The sequence below is a fragment of the Anabrus simplex genome, chromosome 2, assembly GCF_040414725.1.
Source record: "Anabrus simplex isolate iqAnaSimp1 chromosome 2, ASM4041472v1, whole genome shotgun sequence".
Lineage (NCBI taxonomy): Eukaryota > Metazoa > Arthropoda > Insecta > Orthoptera > Tettigoniidae > Anabrus > Anabrus simplex.
Window position 1 is genome coordinate 928,080,584 of NC_090266.1, and position 23,594 is coordinate 928,104,177.

A 23,594-nucleotide genomic window follows, 5' to 3' on the forward strand; every position below is an offset into this window, starting at 1 on the left:
GCTTGATTCTGTGCTCCTGAAATGATAGTAATAAATAATATTATTTGTTTTACGTCCCACAAACTACTTTTACGGTTTTCGGAGACACTGAGGTGCCGGAATTTAGTCCTGCAGGAGTTCTTTTACGTGCCAGTAAATCTATAGACACAAAGCTGACATATTTGAGCACTTTCAAATACCACCGGAGTGAGCCAAGATCGAACCTGCCAAGTTGGAGTCAGAAGGCCAGCGCCACAACTGTCTGAGCCACTCAGCCCGGCGTTCCGGAAACGGTTTAACCAGAAGAGAGCAGAAGGAATACCGATTCTGGGTGCCATGTGCTCTGAGAAAGCCAGTTATTTTCATAAAGTGCTAGGCTTAGAGGGTGATTTTAATGCTTCATCAGGGTGGCTTAATGGATTTAAACAGCGACGTGTTATCTGTGAATTAAGGGTGGAAGGAGAGCATCTTAGTGCGAATACCGAAGTATTACAGCAGCTTTAAGAAATTTATAGAAGAGGTAAATGTTTTCCTGATCAAATCTGCAATACTGATGAGTCAGGGCTAATGTGGAAATGTCTTCCGACAAAAACTCTCACTTCACGAAAGGAAAAGGCTGCTCCTGGACACAAATCTTCAAAAGAATGTGTTACAATCTTGTGCTGTGTAAAAGCCTCCGGAAACCACAAAATGAAGCTTGTTGTTGTTTATTAGAATCAGAAGGGGAAAGCCTCCGGAAACCACAAAATGAAGCATGTTGTTTTTTATTAGAATCAGAAGGGGGCCAGAAAAGTATGACCGGGCGAGTTGGCCGTGCGCGTAGAGGCGCGCGGCTGTGAGCTTGCATCCGGGAGATAGTAGGTTCGAATCCCACTATCAGCAGCCCTGAAAATGGTTTTCCGTGGTTTCCCATTTTCACACCAGGCAAATGCTGGGGCTGTACCTTAATTAAGGCCACGGCCGCTTCCTTCCAACTCCTAGGCCTTTCCTATCCCATCGTCGCCATAAGACCTATCTGTGTCGGTGCGACGTAAAGCCCCTAGCAAAAAAAAAAAAAAAAAAAAAAAAAAAAAAAAAAAAAAAAAGAAAAGTATGAAGACATATTCTTATTGGGAGCTTGATTCTGTGCTCCTGAAATGATAGTAATAAATAATATTATTTGTTTTACGTGCCACAAACTACTTTTACGGTTTTCGGAGACACTGAGGTGCCGGAATTTAGTCCTGCAGGAGTTCTTTTACGTGCCAGTAAATCTATAGACACAAAGCTGACATATTTGAGCACTTTCAAATACCACCGGAGTGAGCCAAGATCGAACCTGCCAAGTTGGAGTCAGAAGGCCAGCGCCACAACTGTCTGAGCCACTCAGCCCGGCGTTCCGGAAATGGTTTAACCAGAAGAGAGCAGAAGGAATACCGATTCTGGGTGCCATGTGCTCTGAGAAAGCCAGTTATTTTCATAAAGTGCTAGGCTTAGAGGGTGATTTTAATGCTTCATCAGGGTGGCTTAATGGATTTAAACAGCGACGTGTCATCTGTGAATTAAGGGTGGAAGGAGAGTATCTTAGTGCGAATACCGAAGTATTACAGCAGCTTTAAGAAATTTATAGAAGAGGTAAATGTTTTCCTGATCAAATCTGCAATACTGATGAGTCAGGGCTAATGTGGAAATGTCTTCCGACAAAAACTCTCACTTCACGAAAGGAAAAGGCTGCTCCTGGACACAAATCTTCAAAAGAATGTGTTACAATCTTGTGCTGTGTAAAAGCCTCCGGAAACCACAAAATGAAGCTTGTTGTTGTTTATTAGAATCAGAAGGGGAAAGCCTCCGGAAACCACAAAATGAAGCATGTTGTTTTTTATTAGAAACAGAAGGGGGCCTGGATGACCAGGGAAATATTCCTCATTTGGTTCAAGAACATTTTGTACCGAAAGTAAGAAAATTTCTTAAAAACAAAGGATAACCACAGAAAGTAGTGCTGCTTTTGGATAATGCACTTTCACATCCAAATGAAAGTTCGTTAACTTCAGATGATGTTGCCAAATTCCTTCCTCCAAATGTGACAGCACTGATACAGCCTATGGATCAGTGCGTTATTGCACCTGTGAAGCAACACTATAGATCCGAACTCCTGAAAAATTTGATGAAAGAAAGTGTTGTTACTCTATCAAATTTCTGGAAACAATATTGTTTATTGGATGCAGTACATGGAGTTGCAACAGCCTGGGGAAAAGTAAAACCGCGCACCCTATCGCGATCATGGAGGAAAATTCTACCACAAATAGAAGAACAGAATAGCCACAAATAAGACGGTTCTCAAGAAATTCTTGCTCATGCTAAGAAAGCTGAAGGATTCGCTGAAATTTACAAGCGTAACTTAACTGAATGGGTTTTGAGTGACTCGTGTGAACAAGGCTTTCAACAGTTAATAAGTGATGAAGATATTGCTAATGTCTGTGCTGGAAATTGTAGTGATGTCGACAGCTTAGGTGCGCTTGAAGAAAAGGAAGGTAATGATAGTGTTTCTCATTCTATGGCTCTACAGTGTATAAATACTCTATTGGATTATATGGGACCTAGGGGTTTTGAATACGGTGAGATTATTGCCGCATGTGAAATATGTCTTGAGGTAAGGAAGCAGATGAACAACCAAAAGCAGAGACCCATTACAGACTTCTTCAGAACACAATAATGAGGGTGAGTTATCTTCATAAATATATTATAGCCTACTTTATATGGTACTGTATTTTTAAAAATATAAAAGGCATTTTATTTGAAATAATCACATGCTTTTGGATTATCCATATTTTCTGATTATCCGTGGCATTCACCCCGGTCATTAACCTGGATAATCAAGAGTATACAGATCCTACCAAAAGTTTAAGGACACCTGCATATTTCATGAACATGATTCCTGTCCTTAAACTTTGAGTCTCAGGCATAGGATTGTTTACAGGGAAGTAGAACATATTTAGAGGAACATTTCCTGAAATTTTCATTAAAATATCGCTTAGTTTCAAAGTTACTGAAGTTCTTGTTTATAATAATTAGAAAGAAAATAGCTATTTTTAATACTTGAGGAGATATGGACAGTACAATATGGAGATTACAGTAATACTTTTTGTGTGGAGAAACACATTTCTATAGAATATTTATGATTGTCATAGAGAAACAGAATATATTTCCATTTAAAAATATCCCCCATTTTATAGCTTGCAACAGAACCACAGAAAGTGGTAAAAAATAAACATTCCTTGACCTTGGATGGACAGGACAAGCCTCAATCTACCGCGACCATTTGTGTGTTACGTTGTAGACGGATATCTACAGTAAAATGCAACACAAAAATGATCTCTGTAGCTTCAGGTGCCTCCTGTCCAGCTAAGGTCAAGGGATGTTTGTACTTTTACCACTTTCTGGGGCTCTATTGTGAGCTATTAATGGGGGATGTTTTTAAATGGAAACATATTCAGTTATAAATTATAAATATTGTTCAGGTATCTGCGTTTCTCCATAACAAAGATTATTAATGTAATCCCAATATTGTACTGTCCGGATCTCCTTAAGTATTAAAAAAAAAGCTATTTTCTTTCCAACTATTATACATTAAAAACATAGTAACTTCAAAACAAAGAGTGATATTATAATGACAATTTCAGCAAAGGTTCCTCTAAATATGTACTACTTCCCTGTAAACAACTTATGAGCCTGAAACCAACATTTTAAGGACAGGAATAATGTTAATGAAATGTGCAAGTGTCCTTAAATTTTGGTAGGACCAGTACTGTATTTCAGTTTATGGGAATGTCCCTACTCATGACTCTGTTCCACTCCCTCCTTTCTATCTTCCACTCGTTGTTTTTGTTGCCTACCTTTCCCTTTCCTCTTACCTCCCCCTTCTCTGGAACACTTCAATATTCCTCATCTGCCCTCTGCTGTTCTATTAGCTGTGACTCATACTGATTTCTCACCAATAAGTCTCCCTCCAAACTAGATCCCTTAGCCCTTGATTTCCTTCCCATTAAAACATTAGCCCACCTGTCTCCACATATTCTCACCTTCTTCCCCTGCTCTTGTCTACTTGCCATATCCAGCACGTTGTTTAAGTATAACGTACCTTCACTCCTATCCTCTGTTATAATCCTAATTATCTTTCTCAAACTTTCGAACTCTTCCTTCATACTTCTTAACACCCACTCTCATATGCAGCACCTGTACCTGCATTCCTCAGCCATTCTTTACTATTATTCCACAGAAATATGAAATATTAAGAAGTTATCAACAAGGTCATTTTAATCATTATGCAGCTCTTAGCCTCAATGACTAAAGAACATAGACAGTGTACAGCTTGAAATATGCAGCGTAGGATCTTCAATCTTCTTGTAGCATTCCCAGCCACAGGCACGTTTAACAGGTAATCTGCTTACCTGCTAGCTGCAGTCACTACCAAAGACATCTCAGAATGCATATTTTTATCAGACAGTTTCTACACACAAAAATATGTGGATCTGATGACCAAATGTGTCCTAAGCTCCAAATGCGAATCAACAACAACAACAACAACAACAACACCTCTTCTTCTTCTTCTTCTTCTTCTTCTTCTTCTTCGTCTTCGTCTTCGTCTTCTTCTTCTTCTTCTTCTTCTTCTTCTTCTTCTTCTTCTTCTTCTTCTTCTTCTTCTTCTTCTTGGAGTTTGAGCTTTATATGGATTTGCCCCAGTTTTTAAGCCAGTTGCCTGTCTGATGCCATACCTACATGGAGGGATGTATTCAATATTGTAGGTTTCTGTAATGGTTGGCAGTGTGCTGTGTTGTACGTAAAAACAAAAATAAACATTCTAATACTCAAATGTAAACACAAACCTTGCCACCCAATGGGTGTTGTCCACAACTGCATAGTTGGTATGCAAATCATCTAAGGAGAAAACTTATTTCACTGACAAGTATGAAATATTTCATTTTCCATTATGATACTAATAAAATTACGTTAGATATTACCATGTAAAATAACAGATAATTACCTGTGCAAATTGTTTAGAGGCAAGAGAACTCTCAATGAATGCCAGATATAGTATGGCTTGTGAAACATCAGGAAAGAAGAGTTTATGGTTTAAACTCACAACAATAAAGTGATTGTCTAATAAATTACTATATTTGCACTAATAAAGCCAGCCACTAGTGTTCTGCCACAGGCATATTTCACAGATCATTCCTTTCCCCATCCCAGGCTGGTCTCCAAGACAGAAGGGAAGCTTTAATGAAAGAAAGAGATTAATTTTAAAAATTTCAAATTTTTTGAGAGAATGTAGCAATGTTATATGTTATGAAGCCAATTAGCAGAGTGACAAGAACAAAACATTGGTCATAGCCTGCATAAACAATAATATGGTACTTAACATTACATATTCTCCTTCATCCTGCACCCAGCTATAGATCCCTTGGAGCAAAAGACCTTCCTGTCACCACTCATCCCTAAATGTACCACATTCTCTTAACAAATATTCTTCCATTGAAGATCATTAATGAAGAAAAACTGTCAGAGCACCACTCCTCCCCAAGAAAGATTTAAAATAACAAAGATTCCCTCAAATTATTGACTGCAGTATTTCATTTCCACCCTAGTAACAGCCACACAATTACTAAATCCCTCATATACCAGGCAAAATGGTGGTGCGCTTAGGGGCGCACAGCTGTGAGGTTGCATCCAGGAGATAATGGGTTCGAACCGCACTGTCAGCAACCCTAAATATGGTTTTCAGTGGTTTCCCGTTTTCACACCAGGCAAATGCTGCGGCTTTACTTAAGGCCACGGCCATTTCCTTCCCACTCCCAGGCCTTTCCTATCCCATCGTTGGCATAAGACCTATCTGTGTCGCTGCGACAGAAAACAAAAATAAAAAATAATATCTCGATAATGCCGGCACCATATATCTATCCTCTTCTCCTTACACTGAGGATTTGCAGAAACCCAGGTGGTAGAAAGTTCATCCTGCAGGAGTTCTTTATGTGCCAATAAATTTACCAATATTAGGCTAACGTATTTGAGCACATTTAAACACCACTGGATTAAGCCAGAGTCAGACCCTCTACCTTAGGCTCAGAAAGGTAGTATTCTTCCATCTAAGCCACTCATCCCAGCTGTATTTGGTTTGTGGGCTAGGAAGGGACAAAAATAACATGCACAATCACATCAGGATCCACAAACTGAAGTTTCACAAGCTATTTTATAGCTGGTAAAAATAAGAAAATTGTCTGCAGTTGTAATATTCATATTAACGGTAATAAATGTGTAGGTGATTCTGTCAACCAGAGTGCATGATTACAAAATTATAAGTAATAAGATGAATTAACGAATTGTTACACGTTTCCTCAATCAGTAAGTGAAGGAAAAAAAAAGGAGGAAGAAACACAGGAATGAAAAAGAAAAAAAAAAAAAGAAATGCATTCCATTTCAAAAAATAAAAGGCTGGCCATTTAACACCACAGAGATAAGTAACTACCCTGCTATATACAAAAGTAGAGAAATGAATTATAAAGAAAAATTAATATTCGACAGCAATTTTGAAAGTCAAAGGAAGGAGAGAAATCACACGGAAAAAGAACTAAAATATGAGGCATGTCTTGAATATTCCACAGCCAAATTGCTACAAAACTAGGTGCAAACTTACCATAATGTCATACAGATCAACTGGCATGAAATGAGCTATTTCTGTGAGAATTTCCATACTCTTCATCATGAAATGTTCCAACTCTGTGTGACCCTGTTGGAAAGAAAGTTATAACATTAATGTAGAACTAAAATGGAAATTTAAATTATGCATATTTTAATTTCAGCTTTGATGCAAATAAGCAATATCAGGACAGAATGTGACCTCAGTAACCGAGGACAACACACACATCCTTTTTTCCTCCCCTAAGATTCATATTCAGACTCGGAGAATTTTGGTTTAAGGAATGCTATGTTCTCCTAAGCTTACAAAGCAAAATCATTATAACTACCTTGCAAAATTATAATCTTGTCTGCACACCTCAAATTTTGGTTTCATACTACATATTTACCTTAGGTTGAGCATATGAAAGTCGAAAACATGTTCAGTTCAATTTTTGTCTGTCTGGATGTTTGTCTCAACATCACAGAAAAACAGCTCAACACAGTTTCTTGAAACTCTGTATTTTAGTTCACAGATATTTGGGATGTGCTCTAGTGTTTCGACAGTATCTTGTACGCAACGGAAAAAAGCAAGATGCCTCTGTAATTAATTATATCTGTTCTATCACCCTTTTTGTCCAAGGGATGATTCAGACCATCCTTCCACCCATTTGGGATCTCTTCCATTACCCAAATATGAGCAAAATTCCTTCCAAATGTTTAAACATATTTTTGCCTGCGTACTTAAACGATTCTGCCATGGTAAGAGTCTTTCCCAGGAGCCCTGTTGTTTTTAGCACTTAAATTATATCCCTGATTTCTTCTTTGTCAGGAGGATGTGAATTTTGAATTCTGTGGGTGTTCCAAAAGCAAGTCCTTACTTACAGGAGTCACAATTCAAAAGTTTCTGAAAATAATGAGGTAAGTATTCACAATTTTTCTTATTGGTCATGATGAGTTTCTCTTCCTCATTCTTGAAACCCAGATTCCTAGGAATGAATCCCTTTATTTTATTCTTAAAAACTCTGTAAAATTCCTGGTGTTATTTTAATTAAAAGTTCTCCTGAATTTGGCCAAGCTGTTCCTTTTCGTACCATCGCTTCGCATTCTTGAGGGCTTTGGCAGTGAGTTTTCTCTGTTCTCTAAATTCCTCAAAATCTTTGTGGTTAGAACATCATTTATTCCATGTTCGGATCTTTCCTGCAGTGATTCATCACACTCGTTCCACCAGGGATGTTTTCTCTTCTTTGCTAGGAATGTCGTATGTTCAGCCAACTCTTGAATTTTCTTAGTAATTTCTTCATGTTCGTACGAGTCCAAGGATTCAGACTTTTTCCGGTACTTCGTCACAATTTCTTAATTAACCTTGAACTCATCTCTCCTAAATGTTTTGATTTTAAATAAGGTTCCCTTGGTGATTTTGGGTATGAAGCTTATCTTCACCATAGACAGGCTCCCTTTTGAAACCCCCGATGGTTTCCCTTCCTCAACACTAGTCAAAAATTAAGGGATGGGGTGTTGTGTTATAGATGAGTAAATACAGTAGATAATTTTGAAACTAAAGTTACTAATGTCCAAAGAAGAAAGAGAAAAATAAAGAAGGAAGAGAAAACGAGGCAAAAATATACTGTGTTACTGTATCTGATAAGTGTGCCCCTACCACATAATTGCTTAGTGGGGAGAAAAAGCAAAAAATCATACCTGTAACACGTGGCTCTATAATACACTCATCGGATACCATGCCACACCAACATCTTGCGACAGTGCAACTTTAAAACTGTAATGATCTCACAGTCCAGTGGCTACAGTTCACTCGTGCAATTTGATGGGAAAGATTCTAGTCACATTTCTCAGGTATGATGTGCTGTACATTTATTGACAAGCAGGGTATTCTTCCCATCTTTTACACCCACTTTTGGATCAATTCCTCTCAATCTTCAAACACTTTGGCTGTCATCAACGAGTTATTGTTACTTGTGCATTTCATTAGTAGTATCGCAATGTTTTTAAAGCACAACAGCTTTGAAAATTTTCCAAGAGTTAAAGGACACATTGTATGTCTTCCCCTCCATCTGCATAAAATATTAATGTCAACACACTTACTTTTACCGTACACCACCACCACCACCACCACCACCACCACCATCATCACAGCTGACACCAGGTGGGGGTAGAGATGGTTCCTCTCCACATCATCGTGTCTCTCCAACATTCCTCATCCAGCACTGTATTCCAGTCCAGGTTCCGTTGTCCTATTTTGTTGTTCACAGAGTCCGTCAATCGTAACCTTGGTCTCGCTGTTCTCTATTCCCTGCAAACTGTCATTTCAGTGATTGTTTTGGCAGTCTTCCTTCTTTCATCCGCTTGACATGTCCAAAGCACCTAAATTTGTTCTGTTCCAGTTTTGACATTTCATTTTTACATAATTAGCTCTTTTCGTATGTCTTAATTTCTCACTCTATCCCTCCTTGTCTTCTGTACCATACTCATCAGGAACTTCATTTCACCTGCCTGTACTCTTATCCCTCTAAGAAGATTTTTTTTTTTCAATCTGCCTTACATCGCACCAACACAGATAGGAGTTATGGTGACAATGGAATAGGAATGGGCTAGGAGTGGGAAGGAAGCGACCATAGCCATAATTGAGGTACAGCCCCAACATTTGCCTGGTGTGAAAATGGGAAACCATGGAAAACAATATTCAGAGCTGCCAACAGTGGGGTTTGACCCTATTATCTCCCGAATGCAAACTGATAGCTATGTGACCCAAACTGCACAGCCAATTGCTCGGTATCTCTCCGAGTCTTGTCCAGGTTTCTGCTGCATATGTCATCATAGGTAAGAATTATACCTTGTAAATTACTCCTCTAGCCTTCACTGGTACAACTTTATTCCACATTAATCTCCACACCTGGTGGTAAAACACACTCTCCAGCTGAATCCTCCAACTAATTTCTATATACAGTCTTCCCCTTTCTGTCAGTTCACTTCCCAAGTATTTGAAGTGTTCTACTATTTCCAATTACTTGTCTCCAATTTTGATAGCTCCTTTTTCTTCTTTACTTTCTTTACTTATCACTAGGGCTCGGATGTTTAAGAAAAGTCATATTTTTCTTTGTCTCTATTTTCTTGCTTGATTGTATTTTGGTGCAACTCAGGTGACTGTCATCACAATTAAGCGATTTTTATTTATAAACACATATTTTGGCTATTTTTTTGTAGGTAAGGTCATATTTTGAGCTATTTTCATAGAAAAGTCATATTTCTGTCATATTTTGGCGGTCTGACGACAGCTGCATCTGTGCGAAATCAACTTGTCAAATCCGAACTAGTGTTTACAAAACTGCTCATCGGTATCACATCTGCAGTTAATACAAGTGGAATACTGTTTGTATAGAATGAAGGCCGTAGACTTCACTGCACTTTTTACATGATTTAAATATGAACCAATAACCTTGTGGAGTAGAAACGAGCTTCTCTTCTTACAAGAATGTGTTAAGTGATAACCGGAGTTCTTTTGCGCCGATGACTTGAGGTTAAATCCTGTCATACATTTCAATTCCACCCGCAGAGAAGAATGAAAATAATATGCCAGTTTGCACTGTAGGACCTGCTGCCCTACAACAATGTATTGAAAGACATCTTAATTTATTTCGTGGTGCTCAATTTAAACTTTAACGCATTTAATAATATTAATGAAATCTGGGTTTGAACGCTCCAAAATATTTAAAAAATAGATTGATTTCTAGTTTTCTCGTATTTTAAACCACCACTACAGGTGAAAACAGGTTTTGCATTTTAAAATGTTGTGTGATCTGATAATTTTATCGAACCTAGTACCGGTACTGTATAATTATGGATTCACAAATGTTCGATAAGTGAATCAAGGACAATATACTGTGAATAACTGCTAAACATGTTTTTTTTTAAACTTATAATTATGAATTTCATTGGTTCCGTATTGAAGTGGAATGACAGTAATTAAATTATATTCTTTCAAGGTCCACCTATTCAATACATTGACGTGTTATTGTGATTAATCATATGTCAAATGGTCAAATGGTACTAGTTTCAGCATCTATGTGCCATCATCAGCCTTAAATATAAATTAAACAAATATATATTCATAAAACATCTAAAACACATTATAAAATACAATTACTGTAGTGATACACGAGTTAAGTTAAAATTATGTTACAATTGATTGCTGTGATATAAAATTCTTAAAATTCCAGCTGTTCGTTACATAGTTCAGCCTGTGTACATCCAGGATAAGTGAATTTATGCTGTTGTATGCTTTCTATGTGAGTGACATTTATTCCCTTAATATTAGGTGGTTCCGGGAAAGTTTACTTTGATCATGTAAGATCGTGATATAAATAAAGACGAATTCCCACTTCAATTTAAACCTGAAGGAGAAAATAGCCAAGTTTGACGTTGGAAGCAATGTATGGAAGTTACTAGAATCATTACGATCATTGAATGATGACTGACTCACCTTGAGCAGCATGTTAAACGTGTTGTTACACAGACGGAGCCGGACAAAGTGTGTGGGCAGCGGTAAAGGAGGCGAGGGGAAGGAAGGAGGCGGAGCACCTGCAGGGGAATGGAACTAAGGCGGGGCGGAAGGAAGGGGTAGTGGGGGTAATTGACGGGAGTGTGTATTCCGAATTACTTGGAAAATCGAACTGTTTTTCGATAGTTTAGTATTTTTAAGCCAATCAATTAGAAGATCAAAAAGGATATTGGGTTTCTCGTAAATTTTGTTTAAATTATAATTGGGGTTGAAGTATTGATTGCAGCTGATGTAACAACTTTCAATAATATTCATTATGGGTCCCTTGTTAGCTGTTTGAAGAACTTCCATATCTTGTTCAATGTCGGTAAATTTGTGATTAGCGTCGTGCATATGTATACCCATGGCAGAGAACTTATTGTGCTTCATCGTGTTGACATGTTCTGAATATCTAATCATAAGGTTGCGTCCTGTTTGACCTATGTACCTATGTACGAGCTGCTGCATTCATTACATTTTAGTCTATATATTCCAGATTTGGAGTAGATACTGGGGGTATTGATTGATGCAGAGTTGTGTAAAATTTCAGAGCTTCTATTGTTAGTTTTGAATAAAATTCCTACATTGTGTTTCCGGAAAAGGTTGGTGATTTTGTGGACGTCGTTATTGTAAGTGAAGGTGGTTGAAATAGGAGTTTTTCTTTTATGAGTTTGGTTTTAGGCCGGTACCTATATTTGTTTATTATTTGTTCTATAAAAGGCCTGTTGTACCCATTGAACTTGGCAATTGCCCTTATGGTGTTAAGTTCGTTATTAAGATCTTTCTTTGCCATGGGTATGGCAAAAGCTCGATATACCATGCTATTGTATGCTGCTCGTTTGTGCATTATGGGATGTATGGAATCTTTGTGGATAGTGTTAGCAGTTTGTGTAGGTTTCCTGTATATTTTGTAAGACAGGCCAGATATATTTCTAATAATGGTTATATCTAGAAAAATGATTGCTTTATTGATTTCTGACTCTAGTGTGAATTTAATGTATGGGTCAATACTATTCAAGTCTTGAAGAGTGGAGTCCGCGTTCTTGATTAATTCATCCATAATGACGAATGTGTCGTCCACATATCTGGCCCATATGAGAATATTTGGAAAGTTGTTGCTATTGATTTTTTATGTTCCAAGTTACCTAAATAGATATTAGCCAAAATTCCTGATGAAGGTGATCCCATCGCCAGTCCATTCTGTTGATATATAATTTTGTCGAAAACAAAGAGGTTATTGTTGATGACCAGTTCTAGAAGCTTAATGAAATCTTGTATTTCTAGTTTACTATAAGAACTATGTTTACTTAAATTATTTTCAATGATTTTTCGAAGTTTAGAAATTGGTATGCTCGGATACATATTTTCTATATCAAAGGAGTGGAGGGAGTGTTTAGGTTGTAGGTTAAATGCCTTTTAATTTCTCAATCAGTTCGGTACTGTTTTTAATGGATTTGTTGGAGAGGAAGTGATAATTTTTGTTAGGAATCTTTGAATGAATTGGAATGCTTTGTAGAGTGGACTGGGTCTGTAGCTGATAATGGGTCGGATAGGAATAGTGGGTTTGTGAATTTTTGGAAGGACTGACTGTAGGAAGGCCTGGATTCATGGTTATTAGTTTAGATTTTTCATGGTCTGTAAAAAGAAATGTTAAGTTCTTTAAAGTTTGTTTTAGCTGTCTCTGGATTTTTTGGGTAGGGTCTTTGATTATTTTAAATGCGTTTTTGTTGAACACGTCACTGGCATACACGGCATCTAGTCTTGGTTTCTCGGTTGGTTCTTTTTTTTTTTTTCCTCCCTGTTGCAGACCTTTCTAGTTCTTGTAGAGCTGCAGAGGGCTGCTCTTCTTCAGACATTCCTAACATTTAGCGAATGTTCCCTTTTTAGCACCGTTGAGAGAGTTTGAATACCGTTCTTGCAAATATTTCACGCATAGCTGATGGTTTAGTTCTTTCAAATAATTATGCCTTTGAATGTTAAAGTTACCTTTCATTGTAAATAATATATATATTAATATGAGTAATGTACAAGGTAGTAGTAAAAAACAAGTCGTTGGCCAACGGTTGCTTGTGCGTGAAACTGAGTAACGCTCTTTATAAGCTTTTTGTAGATCTATTGCTGCAGTATATATGTACCTCCTTTCTTCCTTATGTATTTATCTATTATTGTTTTAATCATAAATATATTATCTGTAGTTCTCAATCCTTTCCTAAATCCTGACTGGTACACCGATGAGTATAGAGTAATCTTCTGCCTATTTCATAATTATTTTTGCTAAAATACTGGTGTAAATCTTACTGAGTGTATCCAACAAGGTGATACCCATATAGTTATTCGTGTTCGATCTTTCCGACTTTCTTTTATATATGGGGCAAATTACTCCTTCTTGCCAACATCTTGAAATTTTTTTGCCATCAAAGATTTTGCTAAATATTTTAGTTATTGTTTCTAGCATCTGGCTGTTATTCCCTAGCTCTTTCCAGAATTCATACGTAAGTCTTTCGATTTCTCTTTCCCTGTTTTGATCCATGATGAATTGGACTTCACTGTGTACGAAGGCACTATGTTACACAAAAACAAAACAAAACTGACACATTCTTGGTACATTAACTGAAGAAATAAAGTAAAAGTTTAGTCAAACACGTATACATCATGGGGCACGCCAGGAGTTTTAGACCGGGTCCGTCAAGCAATGCACTTAGGCAGAAACTAAGGAGCATGAGGGGTGAATTGTTTACGCACACAGATACTGGATGGGTCCAATGTAAGGTACTGAGGGGATGGAAGCTAGTGGCCCACTACGTTAAGAATTATAAAAAAATATCTCTGAACCCGGTCCGAAAGACCATGATGTACCCTCCCCGGGGTTAACTGCCCATTCCACCTCTGTCATTATAATGTCTGATTCCTTCTCTGTTATTTCTACTCCTGCTGCCTTGATACCTTCTCCACGTCAGGTTTCTCGCAGTCAGAAGTTCACTGAAATATTCTTCCCATCTGTTCATTATCTCTCCTGGTTTTGTCAGTATTACTCCTTCATTCTTCACAAATCCTGTATTCATTGTTTCATTCCTACAGCTTCGTATAATTCCAAATAATAATTTTTTCCCACAGTTCACATCTTCCTTTACTTCCTGGGTGAATGTTTTCCAACTTTTCTTTGGTAATACATTTTTTCAGACTCCTTTTACTTCCTTGTACCTGGTTTACTCTCTTCAGACTATTGTGTTTTCCATTCCTTCTAGTTTTCTTAATTTCCTTTAATTTATCTTTCACTCTATCAACCCACCATGTTGTCGCCTTCTCTCTTAAATTTACTGGTGTTCTGCCATAAGTTTTCTCTGCACACCGTAAAAAAATTTACTCATAAAATAATTCCATTCCTTTTCAACATGACTACTACATGACTAATGACTTACTAGGAAACTGAATCTAGCAAAGAAGTCTGGTAAGTATATCTTGAAGGCAAGCATAATTGGCAGTGATACAAATTTTAGTGAAAAATGGAAGGGTATGTATAGGTACTTTACAGCAGAAACAAGTTCCAAGAAGAACATTGCAGGAATCATTAATGGACAAGGGGAGTGTGTATATGAGGATCTTCAAAAGGCAGAAGTATTCAGTCAGCAGTATGTAAACATTGTTGGTTACAAAGATAATGTCCAGATAGAGGAAGTGACTAATGCTAAAGAAGTATTAAAATTTACCTATGATAACAATGACATTTACAATAAGATACAAAAGTTGAAAACTAGAGAAGTGGCTGGAATTGGTAAGATTTACCAAAGACAATGGGTTGCGATAAAGTGTAGTACCATATCTGATGTACTTATTTGATTATTGTTTGCATGAAGGAGCTACTGTATACTAAATGGATGGAGAGTTGCTATAGTAGCCCCTGTGTACAAAGGAAAGGGTGATAGACATAAAGGTGAAAATTACAGGCCAGTCAGTTTGACATGCATTGCATGTAAGCTTTGGGAAAGCATTATTTCTGATTACATTACACATGTTTGCAAAATGAATAAGTGGTTTGATAGAAGACAGTTCGGGTTTAGGAAAGGTTATTCCACTGATGCTCAATATAGCATTTCAGCAAGACATAGCAGATATCTTGGATTCAGGAGATCAAATGGACTGTATCGCGATTGACCTGTCTAAGGCATTTGTTAGGGTGGATCATGGGAGACTGCTGGCAAAAATGAGTGCAATTGGACTAGACAAAAGAGTGAATGAATGGGTTGATATATTTCTAGAAAATAGAGATCTCGGAGAATTAGCGTAGGCAAAGCTTTATCTGATCCTTTAATAATTAAGAGGGGAATTCCTCAAAGCAGTATTATTGGACCTTTATGTTTGTTTTTTTTTTTTTTTTTTTTTTTTTTTTTTTTGCTAGGGGCTTTAGGTCGCACCGACACAGATAGGTCTTATGGCGACGATGGGATAGGAAAGGTCTAGGAGTTGGAAGGAAGCGGCCGTGGCCTTAATTAAGGTACAGCCCCAGCATTTGCCTGGTGTGAAAATGGGAAACCACGGAAAACCATTTTCAGGGCTGCCGATAGTGGGATTCGAACCTACTATCTCCCGGATGCAAGCTCACAGCCGCGTGCCTCTACACGCACGGCCAACTCGCCCGGTGGACCTTTATGTTATCTTATGTATGTATGTATGTATGTATTTTTTTTTTTGAGTGCCCAGCCCAGAGACTCGTTTAGACATCAACAGCTCCGCCATCAGATGTCATAGTTGGCCCAGGTGTCACTGAAGAGGCATACTAGGGAAATGTTTTCTTATATATATATAAATGATATGAGTAAAGAAGTGGAATCAGAAATAAGGCTTTTTGCAGATGATGTTATTCTGTATAGAGTACTAAATAACTTACAAGATTGCGAGCAACTGCAAAAATGACCTCGATATTGTTGTGAGATGGACAGCAGGAAATGGTATGGTGATAAACGGGGTTAAAAGTCAGGTTGTGAGTTTCACAAATAGGAAAAGTCCTCTCAGTTTTAATTACTGCGCTGATGGGGTGAAAGTTTCTTATGGGGATCACTGTAAGTACTTAGGTGTTAATATAAGGAAAGATCTTCATTGGGGTAATCAAATAAATGGGATTGTAAATAAAGCGTACAGATCTCTGCACATGATTATGAGAGTGTTTAGGGGTTATAGTAAGGATGTAAAGGAGAGGCCATACAAGTATCTGGTAAGGCCCCAAATAGAGTATGGTTCCAGTGTATGGAACCTTCACCAGGATTACTTAATTCAAGAACTGAAAATAATCCATAGCAAAGCTGCTCGATTTGTTCTGGGTAGCATTACGATGAGCTGCTCGACTAAGTGGAATGTACAATTTATGAACTTCATCGTATAGATCCGTATTGATACAGTTAAAATTAAGAAACAATCAGTGTTCTCCCTAGGATCTTTTTAATGGGCGCGCTGCCCTGCCCCCGAGCTGCCTGTGACCCGGCCTTATATAGGCAATCGGGTTCTCGCGTGTACGAGAAAGCAGCACGGGCGTTAGCCGCGAGAGAGGCAGCGAGGGAGTCCCAGAAGGGTGCCCTCCCTCGATACTGCTTTATTATATAAATATACAAACATGGTTGACGTAGACAGGCAAGCCTGTTAAAAACAACAATATGAAATAATACAATGAAATCAAATTATATGAAAACATCACAATAATAAAAGAACCTGCTGAAACAATGCACTACAATAATTCACATGTTAAATGTCTCAGGTAGGCCAGTCAGTAACCTAGTGAGAGTGGGAAGTGTAGTCTGTCGCAAGGGCCGCCGGGGCGAGGTCCGACGCCCTGCGGACAGTGGCGGCACTACGTCTTGGTTGCTGCTTTCCCCATCGCCCCGCGACGTCCGCGTCCTCGTCCTTGCCGGGTAGTGGTGGCTCCGCGGGTGGCCGCGGGCTGGCGATGAGTTGGCGTGTAGGTAAATCCTTCTGGTAGAACGGCGACCTGATCGCCGGTTGCCCGGTCTACCTGGACGGCCACGTCCCACCCCTGGGCGAGGGCCTGATATAGCAGGTTTAATACATATTTGAGTCACTGGGTGCTCCAAATTAAAACGTAATTACTGTAAATCTGATTATTTAAATGATAAATATTCATTATTATCTCAGCATAATGGCATCGATTACATCGGAGTTTAAATGTTTAGCTTGACTATCACGTAGAGTCATGTGCGAGCCGGTGTGTGGATTAACGCGGAATCGCGTACGAGCACTTGATTCCGTATGATGTCACTCTACAGCATCGAGTGGTAAGCCGTAGTGTTACATGATTATGAACGAGCAGTATAACACTAGAAGTGCAAAATACTCTGTAATGTCTTGTTCGTGATAATAACACTAAAATATTAACATTGATGCTTTCACGGCCCATACTTGTAGACATGATATGGCCTTATGGGTTTTGCCAAGTCAATCTTGACTGTTCTAAACCCAAAAGCCCATATCATGTCAACACTAAAATAGTTCACTTTTGCAGTTAATGCCAGTCTGATATTATTGTTAATGCTCTGAGGGGAAAAAATTCATATTTTATATTCATTTTTTACGTAGTATTCCCGCCCGGCTACTCATTCCTGCCACCCAGCTGACGAACATTTCTGGGAAGAACACTGAACAATGTTAGGTTTATGGACCACCCAATCAATACACATCGGTATGATCCGAGCTGTCAGTGGAGAGATGGCGTGGAGTGACATTAGTAGACGGATAAGTTTGAGTGGTGTCTTTAAAAGTAAAATAGATCACAATATAAAGATAAAGTTGGAATTCTAGAGGACAAATTGGGGCAAATATATGTTTACAGGAAGGGGAGTTCGGGATAGGAATAACTTACCAAGGGAGATGTTCAATAAATTTCAAATTTCTTTAAAATCATTCAAGAAAAGCCTAGGAAAACAACAGATAGGGAATCTGCCACCTGGGCAACTGCCCTAAATGTGGATCAGTAGTGACTGATTGGATGATTGATTGACTGATTGATTAACTGATAATATCTGTCCTTGGTATCAGTTTTCAGAATTCTTTCCCGAACTTTTCCTGAACGTCCTTTGTTTCAATCTCCAGACCCTAATCTTTCTCTCTCTTTTTTCTTGTAGTTTTGTGACACTGCCTACTTTCAACTTCACTATCACTGCTCTACGGTCACCTCCAAAGGCTTCGTCAGGCATAGGTGTAACATCCGTAAGATCTTTCCGATGTCTTTTTTCCAGTAATGTATAATCAATTAATGTTTACATTCTTCTATCTCCCCATCCATACTTGGCAATCTTCTGGCTACTTTTCTTCCTGAACCATTGGCTATTATTAGTTGGTTCCTCTGGCAGATGTCCAATAACATATCCCCTTCTTGATTCTTGCTGCCATATCCATATGGCCCAAGAAACTCTTCTCTTCCCAGTCTCTCCCCCCTCCCTTTTGCATCAGCCACAGAGCTCTTAAACCATCATTCACAAATCTTGCAATAGTTGAGTGATTTGTATAGTGTAGCTCTTTACAGTAGATCAAACACGGTTTTGAGGCACTGTCAGGTTGTAGCTTCCCCACCACAAGATTTGCAATAAATCTACCCTTAGCATCTGTTGTTTCATCAACAGCAACCCATATGAAAGAATTTCCTATATGCTGTCTTATGTTGTGCATTACCTCGTCGTAGCAGACTTGAAGATAATTCTTGCATAGTGTTGATTGGTTAGGAACATGTTGCTTGCAGTATTTTTCCAGAAAAGATGTGAATTCAGCGCTTCAAGTTTACACAATCATTGCACTGCATAAATCTTCATAAAAAGGGTTACTTGAAGGTTAAGGCTGCTAAACGGATTTGTTTCTTTTGCAGACTGTTGGTTTTTTCTATGCAGAGCACTTCAGGTATGCTTGGAACATGCGATACGTTTGTTGCATGCCTGGCAAATCACTACTTTGAGATCAATTGCAAAGGACTCATCAACTGCAATCCATGATTTTAACTTTGAAGCCAGAGAGGATGCTACTGGTGCCATATAGACTCTAGAAGAAACTGATGTTCATGAACTATGTTCTTCGGCTGTTCAAAAGTAACTAAATCCTAATTGAGATGTTTCAAAGAAAGACAGCTCTAAGAATAGATTTGGAAATTGCTAAGTACATAACAAAGAGGTCACAGAAATGCGTTTAGAAAAATATTCCTGGAAACTCAAACACGAAAGTGGGTACCTGTAGTTGTAAAGTAATTAACTCTAAGAGGGATGAAAGATTTAAGACTGGCACATGTAAAGTAATAGTTTTCCTGCAGCTAATTTGAATCTTTAGAAAAACCTATTTCGCAAGGGTCTCTACCTGCACCTATCATCCTCTCAAATACCTGTCACTCATAATTACCTTAATCCCCCTGTTGAGAGGACAGACAACAGCCCCACATTAAGTGTGAAACTTCAACTCAGCAATTTATTTCATATGAAAACAGGAAAACGCTAAAATATGTAATTTTATGTAATCTTGATGATGATGATGATCATGCTTGTTGTTTAAAGGGGCCTAACATCGAAGGTCATCAGCCCTTATGTAATCGCCATCATCACCATAATTTCCCTTTGTCCAGCTGTAGCTGGGTAGGGGCAAATATGGTTCCTCTCCACTTTCTTCGGTCCTTCCACCACTCCTCCTCCAACACTGTGCCCCTGTCCAGGTTTCTTTCTATAATACTGCGCTGGATTGTATCCTTCCATCTCAATCGTGGTCGTCCACGGCCTCTCCTTCCTTGCATTTGCATTTCCATCACCTTTTTTGGCATTCTTTCATCTCTCATTCGCTTTACGTGCCCAAACCATCATAATTGGCTCCTCTCTATTCTATCATTAATTTTTTCCACTCCAATTTCTTCCCGGATTTTCTCATTCCTTATTTTGTCTCTTCTACTCTTCTGTATCATACTCCTCAAGAACTTCATTTCTTTTTTTCTTTTTTTTTGCTAGTTGTTTTACGTCGCACTGACACAGATAGGTCTTATGGCGACGATGGGACAGGAAAGGGCTAGGAGTGGGAAGGAAGCGGCCGTGGCCGTAATTAAGGTACAGCCCCAGCATTTGCCTGGTGTGAAAATGGGAAACCATGGAAAACCATCTTCAGGGCTGCCGACAGTGGGGTTCGAACCTACTACCTCCCGAATACTGGATACTGGCCGCACTTAAGCGACTGCAGCTATCGAGCTCGGTGAACTTCATTTTGGCTGCCTGTATTAGACTCTCGCCCTTCTTTGTCAATGTCCTAGTTTCCGCTCCGTAAGTTGTTATGGGTATGTAATACATCTTGTACATAGTATCCTTTGCTTCCATTGGCACATCTTTGTCCCATAACATGTTTCTTACACTATGATAGAAACAACTTCCAGCTTGAATTCTCTTACTAATCTCACAGCATCCAGTCGAGCATTCTCCATTAATTCACTCCCCAGGTATTTGAACTTTTCCACTACTTCCAGGGGCTTGTCTGCAAGTCTAATCTGACCTTTCCCTCCTTTCTCCCCTCTAGTCATAACAAGAGTTTTACTCTTTTCTACACTTATTTTCAATCCATATTCTTCGATCTTCCCATTCACCACATCCAACTGTTCTTGAACCTTCCTGTTGTCTTCTCCCCAAATCACAATATCATCTGCAAATAATAACATGTTCATTTCTCTTCCTCCATATGCTGCTTTTGCTGTTCTCGTGATGTCATCCATTACTATTGTAAACAAGATTGGTGATAGAACACTTCCCCGTCTCAGCCCACTAGTTATTTTGAACCAACTTGTCCTGCCAACTTGTGTTTGCATGCAACTACAACATTCCTTGTACAATGCTATGATCATTTTTATTAATCTCTGTCCAATTCCTTTTTGCACTAGACTGTCCCAAACTCTAGTCCTGGGGACACTGTCATATGCCTTTTCAATGTCAATGAACGTCATCACCATATCATTCCCGTACTCCCATTGCTTTTCCATTAGTTTTCTCATAATGAAAATCGGCTCTATTGTTGACCTTCAACTTCTGAAACCAAACTGATTTTCCTGTATCTGATTCTCAACCCTCAACCTTATTTTACTTTCCAGTATCCTTTCCATTATCTTAGCAACATGGGATAGTAATTCCCCTGTAGTTCTTCAAAACTTTATTATTGCCTTTCTTGAAAATTGGGATGATTATTCCTTTTTGCCAATCCTCAGGGACCTCCTTATTTTCCCAGACATTCCTGAGAACCTGATATGTCCACTGCAGGCCTACAGCTCCAGCTGCCTTTATCATCTCCACTGAAATTTCATCTATTCCAGCAGTTTTTCCATTCTTCATCTTTCATTCATTGTAATTTCTTTATCCATTTCTTCATCAACTAATTGCCTTTCCTGATTGTCCATTGAATGACTGTCATCAGTTCTTATGTTCAGCAACTTCTGAAAATACTCTCTCCATCTATTTCTTATTTCTTTTTTTTTTTTTTGCTAGGGGCTTTACGTCGCACCGACACAGATAGGTCTTATGGCGACGATGGGATGGGAAAGGCCTGGGAATTGGAAGGAAGCGGCCGTGGCCTTAATTAAGGTACAGCCCCAGCATTTGCCTGGTGTGAAAATGGGAAACCACGGAAAACCATCTTCAGGGCTGCCGATAGTGGGATTCGAACCTACTATCTCCCGGATGCAAGCTCACAGCCGCGCGCCTCTACGCGCACGGCCAACTCGCCCGGTTTTCTTATTTCTTCTGGCTTTGTTAATATTATGCCACCTTCATCCTTCACAAGTCTGGTGTTTACTTGATCTCTCTTTTTGTTTCTTACGATACCATAGAGTAATTTCTTGCTGCCCTGCACATCATCTCTCAATTTCTGTGTGAATGACGCCCAGTTTTTCCTCTTTTCTTCCTCCACTACTTTCTTGGCCAAATTCTTTGCCTCCACATATTTTCTTCTACTTTCTTCAGTCCTAGATGTTTTCCATGCTCTCCATGCCATTTTCTTTTCCTTCACTTTAATCTTTACCCTACCATTCCACCAGTGTGTCACTCTGTCTTTCACATTTCCTGATGTTCTACCATATACCTTTTCTGCACATCCAACCAGTGCTTCCTTAAATCTTTTCCATTCATCGTCAACATTCCCCACCTCCGTCCTGGGTACCAAGGGTATTATTTCCCTTTGAAATTCTTCTTCTATGCTTTTCTCCTTCAACTTCCATACTTTAATTCTTTTCTCTCTTCTTAATGGGGGTTTTTCAATCTTTCCCACTTTCAATTTTCCTATCACAACTCTATGATCTCCACCAAAGGCCTCTTCAGGCATGGCTGTTACATCTAAAAGGTTCTTCCGGTGTTCTCTCTCTATGATTATATGATCAATCATGGTCTTTGTTCGTCTGTCACCCCAACCATACCTTGTAACCTTCTGACTGTTCTTCTTCCTAAACCAGGTGTTTCCAACAATCATTTGATTCCTCACGCAAAATTCCACCAACAACTCACCTTCTGGATTTACATTTCCATTTCCATTTTATGTAATATCACTATGAATATGTAGAATACCCACGAATATAAAAAGTATGTACAATGAAATTTGGCCCCAACATAGTGTTTTGTGAACATATGACTTTTCCCATCACCTAAATAGCAAGGAACAAAATATGTAATTAAATAGAAATCCCAGCTCTAGTGATTAGTGATGGACAGAATTGAATATAATGCATTCGAGAACTTTTGAGAACCGATACTTACATTGAAAACCATATTCTCGAGTTCAACATAACCTTTAAAAGTCAGTGTAGGCCTGATTTACACGGTACAAGAATTCCAGAAACTGACTACGTACAGTATACCGGTGACCAAATTACAAAGGAAGATTTTTTTTAAAAAAAGAAGGGATTTTGCTATCATGTTGGACACTTTTGTATTGAATGTGCCTTAATTTATTAGATTAGAGAATTATAAAATAATGTTATTGGCTTTACGTACTACTAACTACTTTTTCCATTTTTGGAGACACAGAGGTGCCGGAATTTTGTCCCACAGGAGTTATTTTACGTGCCAGTAAATCTACCGACATGAAACTGACGTATTTGAGCACCTTCAAATACCAACGGACTGAGCCAGGATTGAACCAGCCAAGTTGGGGTCAGAAGGCCAGTGCCGCAACCGTCTGAGCCACTCAGCCCGGCAGATTAGAGAAATAAAAACTACTCGTGATCGATTGTTGTTCAGCTTGGTATTATTATATTTATAATACCAATACAAATGGTCCGTTATTGGACATTATAAATTTTCCAGCTAACTCATTCCTGGCTGCTAGCGTTTTGCCCCCATGTGCTAGGCTGGGCTCATCAGTTGGTACCTAGCACACCTACCAAGACGCATGGCTAGTGCATACCGTGGAGGCTACT

At 38.7% G+C, this 23,594-nt stretch overlaps 1 protein-coding gene across 1 annotated transcript in view; it reads right to left on the reverse strand.

The window, feature by feature from the left end:
* ebo (ellipsoid body open) overlaps positions 1 to 23,594 on the reverse strand; it is a 515,097-nt gene that overhangs the window by 233,302 nt on the left and 258,201 nt on the right. The window contains exon 10 of the mRNA XM_067141696.2: positions 6,647 to 6,739. Coding sequence (XP_066997797.2) covers positions 6,647 to 6,739 — 93 coding nt within the window. The remainder of the gene's footprint in view (positions 1 to 6,646; positions 6,740 to 23,594) is intronic.